Source organism: Glycine max, chromosome 20, assembly GCF_000004515.6.
Source record: "Glycine max cultivar Williams 82 chromosome 20, Glycine_max_v4.0, whole genome shotgun sequence".
NCBI classification, from domain to species: domain Eukaryota; kingdom Viridiplantae; phylum Streptophyta; class Magnoliopsida; order Fabales; family Fabaceae; genus Glycine; species Glycine max.
In genome coordinates, this window is record NC_038256.2 from 27,241,545 (window position 1) to 27,249,237 (window position 7,693).

Consider the following 7,693-nt stretch of genomic DNA (forward strand, 5'->3'; position numbering starts at 1 on the left):
TCTTTTAAGAAAAAAAATGGGGTGTTTAAAAAGGTCAAGAGAGACACATGGGGTTTAGAGTTAGGGAGTGGTCCTCGGAAGGGATGTTAGGGTGGTACTTTAAGAGTTGAAGCTTGAGTTGCATTTGATATATTTTGTGTTGAAACAGCAAGATCTATAAAATAGAAAGAAAAAAAAAAGGTGAAAACAAGGTTGACACATTTCCCCTCAGCTTGCAACTTTTGCATATAACAAACAACAAATGAATAAAAGGAAATGAAATAACATTGGAGATAAAATAAACCCTAAAGCCTCTTCATATACCGAAACATCACGGGCAGCATTTGAATATACAAGAGCAGTGTTGCCACAATAGACATCCTAGTTTTGAAGAGAGTGAGGATGAAAGAGAAGAGAACAAATGAGAAAGTGAAGACTAGAGTATAGAAAAAAAAAGGGAGAGCAAGTACAAGAAGAGAAGGAGAGGGACCAAGGATAAGAGAGAAGAGAACAAGGATTAGAACGAGAGAGATAGAGAAGACAACTATCATGGAAGGTGATCACAATAAAAGTAAGGCTAACAACTGTGCATGTTTAGTATTCTAAAAAAATTATGATGACATATGCAAATATTAATGCAATTGGTAGTGACTCGCTACAAACAATCAAAGTAATGGTCCCTTAAACCACATCTTCAATCGGTCCTCAAAGAATCCGTCCATTTATTATTCAGATGAATTAACTGGACCTCATATTAAAGAACCACATTTATTATTCAATAAATTAAAATGTTTTTAATGCATAGTTTGACTTTGTCAAACATAAATGCATTGTTTAGTTGAACACATATTTGGAAAGGGGTGGTGAACCTTAAAAATAATTAAGCTCTAGTATTAAGTCTTAGTTTCAAAGTTGATCTAAAGAACTAAAACTTATGGAAGTGTCTTAGGATCTCAAGGAAGAAGCAAATGCCCTAATTATTGTGGTTATAAATGGTTAAAAATAATGGTTGGTCCACCAAAAACCACATCTTTAACTTGTCCTTGAAGAATCCATAAATTTATTATTCAAAACAATGAATCACACCTTGTATTAAAGACTCGCTTTTATTATTCAAATAAATTAATCATACCTATTAAAGACTCGCTTTTATTATTCAAATAAATTAATGCGTCTTTAACATATTGTTTGACTTTACCCTAAAAGAGTAAGATTACAATAACACCCCTTGCGGTTTCTTGAAATTACATATAATACTCCTCCTTTTTTACACCAACACTAAACCCCCTTGTATGAACACCATTGCATTGAGACTCCTTACAAATTACATTATCTCCTATTAAATGTTTACAAAACTTGACACTGTGTACCCCTAGTAGGGGTTGTTGTAATAGTAAACAAAGTAAGAGAATTAATCATGAAAGAATGTGTATTTAGGAGGTTTTGCTCGAATTTACTCAAACTAAAATTCATTTGTTTAGCTGAATGTGTATTTAGCAAGAGATGATAAAATTTAAGTGCCATTAATCATGAAAGAACCAAAGATCTAACTACGATGGTTATAAAAAAAAATTACATTGCTTAGTTAGAATAATTTGCTTGTTTAAATTAAGTTATATGTACTACATAATCATAAAAAGAAAAAAAGATTTGAAAGTGAATATAAAGTAAAACAAGTCATTTCAATCATAGGAGAAAATTAATTATTAATATTCTAGCATATTCATTGTTTGTTGAGCATATAAATATAATATCAATTATGGATTTTCTCATTAATATATAATTTTTTTTCTTAATTTGTATGAAAAAACTTCTAGTGTCAATTATTTTGAAAATGGAGGAAGCATGTTTCAAGAAATGTGTTATAAGATGTGTCGGCATCAATCATAATGACATATATTTCAATTGTATTATAATTACAAAATTACTTGAAAAATATTTATTAATAAAGTCTTCATTGACAATTAGATTTAAATTTACAATCTTGTAAGATATGATTTTAATCGACTGGATTAGTTTTTGTTTGCTATTATCAATTAGTATTATAAGCAATAATGATCTCAGATTAATGTTTTCCACCGACAAGAAATTTATGTCTTCTCAAAAAACCATTAATGTTTCTATAAAAATAAAAAACTAATAAAAAATTACCGAGGTAATTGGATTTAGTACAAGGATAAAGAATTAAGAGTCGCGAGGGTTGGGGGATCAGGGAGAAAATAGAGAAGCAGAAAAAAAGTGTATGAAACTGAAACTATTATTTGAGAGAGAGAAAGAGAGTTCATTCAACACTTCTTGTTTGTTTCCTCTTCAGCGCTTCCTTATATGCTCAATCATCCACCACCCTTAGCTATCACAACTTTGAAGCCAGAATTCTTCTCATATTTCCAAAATGGAGTTTAAGCAACATGAGGAAACTGAGTTGAGGATGCCCACACCAACAGCGAGTCACGACGACTTCGGAATACCGCCCTCAAGTCAAGGTGAAGAGGAGCTAGTGGCGGCGGTGATACCAGTGGTGATTCCAGTGACCCCTACACCACCCACCCTGGCTCAAAACAACGACAATGAGAAGTATCATGAGTGCCTTAAGAACCACACCATCAAAACTGGCGTCCACACACTTGATGGATGCATCAAGTTCTTGCCTCTAGGCGAGGAGGGAACCCTGGATGCGCTAAAATGCCTCGTGTGCAACTGCCACCGAAACTTCCATCGTAAGGAGACCCCTAATGACACCTACCTGGTGCCTTACTACTACCACCACTCGTCGTTGCCGTTGGCAGCATACTATGGGGAGCAGGTGGGCTACCCCCGTGTGCAAGGGCAACAATGCACCACACTGGCACTCCCCTCCAGGTCAAGGGGTAGTGGTGGGGCCCAGTCCTCGAGGGAGGACATGGAAGCAGTGTCAGACCCAACGAGTGGTGCCACTCCTCATGGCGGGTCCAACAAGAAGCGTTTCAGGACTAGGTTCACCCAAGAGCAAAAGGAGAAGATGTTGGCCTTTGTAGAAAAGCTTGGCTGGAGGATTCTAAAGCACGATGATAGTGTTGTGCAGGAGTTTTGTGCCCAAACTAGCATCCAACCTCATGTGCTTAAGGTGTGGGTGCACAACAACAAGCACACCTTAGGTAAGAAGCTCTAGACAGAAAAAAAAAAAATCCAGCCCCGTTACCTCTCTCTCTATATATATGTTTCTCTGTTTAAAGTTACCATAATAGCTACCACCATTCGCCTCTAATTGTTTCATTGTCATGCTCTCTTTACAATTCAAAATCAACACAACTGTTCAAGGTTAAGATAAATTTGTGCTTTAAGAATATAAGTACTTATGCACTAATCATAATTTGTATTTTTGTTTCCAATCTCTGCACTTTTATAACATGGTTTATTTTCATGTCATTTAACATTTTCCTCCAACGAGCATTCACTGTTTGGATATTTTGGCATTTCAATAGGATGTTCTAGACACATCATTAAAGAGTAACCTTCTGTTGCAACAGTAGATGCCAAAAGATTAAAAAAAATGTTAGAATCTTTTCGAATGTATAATTTGCAAGAAAAAAAAGAGAACTAATTACGTCAAATATGCATGAAAAATATCACAATTAAATCCAAAAGATAAATTGAAAAAATACCTTTTTTATTATGTCACACCTTAATGAGAAGAAAAAGACATAGGAAAGAGCCAACACGTACAATTGATTGTTCATATCATGCAAGAAAAAAAAATACTAAGATTGTAGACAAATAAAAAAAATAAATGTGTATAAAAATATATTTAAATATTTCTTGACACATTTATTAACTTATATTTAGTGAAATTAAATTAAATAATTAATAATATGTTAAAATTCAAAATAATATAAAATAATTAATCCTATAATTATAAAATATGAATTTAATACCTATGTAAGACACAACACACTACGTTATATATTAATAATAATAAAAGACTCCCATTCGGTTACTAAATCCTTATAAAGATTAAATATGGAAGTCAATAAAAAAATATTTGTGATTGATTTTTTTGAACCAAATAATAAATATATGATCCCCATGGAAATAGAAATGTAGGAAAACATGGTAAAAAAAAGGAAATTATAACATTTTCTAAAATCAATAATATGCAAAAAAAAAATACTTTTTAGAATACATTCTAGAGAATATAAGATGATTTTCAACGAAAAAGAAGTTCATAGGAGTATTAGAGCCATTGTTATGTTAATTGATTAAAAATGTTATGTTAGATTATAGGTTTATTTGTAAAATTTGTCCTCCTATTTTATCTATTTCACCTATTTTTTCTAATTTTTTAATTTATTATCTAAGTCCCCAAAACTGATTTTAATGCTTGAGGAAGGACTAAAATCATGGATCCTGGAGAGAGAAAAACACTCCTTTATCACTACACCTAAGTGTTCATTTAAATATTTGGTACAAAATATATTATTAATATAGGTGTTATGTGAAAATAGTTCAAAATTCAAATTTTTTCTATTTTTTAATTTATAACATTTTTATAATCTCATATAATATCTTTTAAAATATAATATATAAGATTAAATTCTATTTTGACATAAATTAGAATATGTATATTTATATAATTTTTATATTTATTATATATTATATTTATCTTTTAAAATGATGTTTGTGATTTAGTGAGAATATTTTTTTATTTATATTAAGATATTCATGTTATTTATTGTAATATAGATAAAAAAATATCTTCATTAAATCACATATATAAATATTTTAAAAAATAATAAAATACTATCATTTGATTTGGTGTACATTACTTTATATAATGAAAAGATTATTACTTAAGCTATTTAATTATATGGCATTATTAGTTAAAATTAGATTTGGACCCGTGTGATGTATAGAACAAAAATTTGTATGAATATAATTTTATATTTTCATGAAATAATATTTTTTTATAAATTAAAATTTATAAGATGATATTACATCTAAAACCTAAAGATTGAGTGGAATGAACCTATGAAGCTATAATGTGATAACAAGTCAGCAGTAAACATTGCACATAATCCAGTGCAACATGATAGGACCAAGCATGTTGAAGTAGAGAAACACTTCATAAAGGAAAAGTTGGATAGTGGGAGAATTTATACACCATTTGTATCCATAGGAAATCAGCTAGCAAATGTTTTAACAAAAGGATTAACTGGCTCTACATTTCAATCTATTGTTAGCAAGTTGGGAATGGATAACATCCACTCAACATCTTGAGGGGGAGTGTCAGAATCCCACTATATATTTTATTTCTTGTTATAGATAGGATTTAAATCCCATTATTAGGAGATTTGATTAGCCGCATATTTTGTATTTATGACCAAGAATCATTGACCCTTAATTATAGGAATTGACAGTGGGTACAATGATGAGCATTAGTTTAGGAGTTTCTTTTTTTAGATTACCTTGTATTCTATTTAAGAGCACATGCTCTTATATCAGTATGACTCAGAAAATTATCCTCTAACACATTCAGAGCATATGATTTTTTAATATACATTATGCTCTACAAATGGATGCGTACAATATTTCAAGATTGCGCTGAACAACAAGAAAATCATGCAAGTACAATTTACTATTTGAGTACCATCACTACCAAAGATGATAATTACGTATCCATGAATCAACTATTGCTATTAACTTAAATCATTTCTCCATTATGCTTAAAAATAGTGAAACTAGATGCAATGATTTTGGAAAATGTTTCTCTTAACATATCCAACAACATTGAATTAGTGCCTTTATGTCCAAAACAATCTATCCTTATTAATTAAATGCAATTACATTTTATTTTGTTGTCAAGTGCTAGATAAAATAAAGAAACTTCACTACTAAAAAGAAGCTTTTTTACGATGTTCCTTCTACGACGGTCGCGAGAAAACCGTCTTAGTTAATAAGGTGGTGGAATTATCATAAATATAAGCATTTGGAATGAACTTTATGACAACGGTTATGTTCAAGACAGACATAGAAACCACTGTATAAAAAACATTGACATTTTTGAAATTAAATGAAAGTTAATTTAAGATGGTTTTGAAATAAACCGATCTTTAAACCCTAGACTCGATCTCCCTACACTCGTGCCGTCGACTCTGCCTTATGGCAAGACCAAAGCAGCGTGCCACTAAGTTCCTCCCCAACCGCACCACCCTACATCCCCCCCTGTGGTAGCACCGATCAGTGTGGTGGACCACTACCTCCTCGTCCAGAAAACCGATGTTTACTTTAACATCATTTTGTTAACATCGGTTTTTTTTTTTATTGAAAACCGATGTTGGACTTACATTTTAAAATATATCAGGCGTGAGCCCTATTTTGCTCGCGCTCTCTTCTTCGATCTCCATCTAAGCTCTCTTATTCTCTATCTAAGCTTTTTCTTCTTCATCGCACTCGAGACCGTGATAGCTCGCCACCTTACCTAGGTACGTTTCAGGAGTCTTTCTTCTAAATACCTAGGTACGAACTCGTGCTCACTGTAAGGACTCTTTGTTTGTTTCGGCTGAAAGGACCTTATCAAGGTACATTTCACTTTGCAGTCCATTTGGGGTGCTCAGTCGTGCTCACAGGGTCTGATTTTGATTGAGGTATGTCGTGCATACTTTGCCAAGTGTTAATGCATTTGAGGCTTTGATGCCGCAAGCTGCTTTATATAAAAATGTGCAAATAGTTTTGCTCAATGTATATTTCCTAAAGCTTTTCCTTTGCAGCATATTCATATGACTAAATAGTTTTGTGATCATGTTAGCCACTTGATTTAATGCATGTATATGTTTACACTAATTTGACATCATGTGTTCGATGAAAGGTTCAAGCAAAATTACCTCATATCAAACGAGACTGGTTTTGTTACCTAGTAGTGGTACTGGATACTTTAGCTGATGATAGGAGCTGTGCTATATGGTGTTAGCCAAAATTGACCACAAGTTCACTGCAATTAACCAAAATCTAATTAGATAAGCTACATTAGAGGGATAGCTAGGGGAAAATATGTGTGTATCTATATATATACATATATATATATATATATATATATATATATATATTATATATAGAGGGGTAGATAAATGTCTTGTATCCATGTCTGAACTTGTCCTCAGTATTGAAAAAATAAAATTGTCCTTTACTCCTTGCTATTCTTATCTCCCTTTTATTGAAAATTTGATTTCTTCTTGTTGTTTGTGAAATAAGATAAAGCATTTTATTTTCAATTTAAATCATAGCTAGAGGTTAGTGCTTTTAAAGTCCATTGATGGGACTAAAGAGTCTAATAATCTCATTTGGATGGTATACTCTAAGAGGGGACATCTCTGCTAACATTTGGATGATATATCGTCTTTAAATATCATTTTTGATTGTACAGGCTAGATCAATTGGAGTATGCTTTAATACCACTTAAAACATCCATGGTTATTTAAAATCTCTGTTGACTTTTGTCTTAAAACACATTTGAGTTGCGATTTAAAGTGACTAGCTATGGAAGACTAACATTTTTTTTCTTATTTAAGATTGAGACAGATTTATATTGTTAATTTTCTCTTAGTTAATTGCTAACTCTTGGTTCATTTTTCGTTGCATATCTTTTACTTTCAACTTGTAAATAATTATCAATCTTTTCATTTTTCTTTCAACTAAAGTCTTGCCACACTACTGCCAAATGATCTCAGACTTATAGTTGCTA

General features: G+C 31.8%; 1 protein-coding gene across 1 annotated transcript; it reads left to right on the plus strand.

Moving 5' to 3' along the window:
• Window positions 1-2,353: 2,353 nt before the first annotated feature.
• On the plus strand, window positions 2,354-3,127 carry LOC100789367 (zinc-finger homeodomain protein 2). Its single transcript, XM_003556833.5, has one exon. The coding sequence runs from the start codon at window positions 2,372-2,374 to the stop codon at window positions 3,125-3,127; it is 756 nt and encodes a 251-aa protein (XP_003556881.1). The 5' UTR covers window positions 2,354-2,371.
• The last annotated feature ends 4,566 nt before the right edge of the window (window positions 3,128-7,693 follow it).

Excerpts from the sequence above, each read along its gene's own strand:
- LOC100789367 (XM_003556833.5), top strand. The coding sequence starts at position 2,372 with ATGGAGTTTAAGCAACATGAGGAAACTGAGTTGAGGATGCCCACACCA.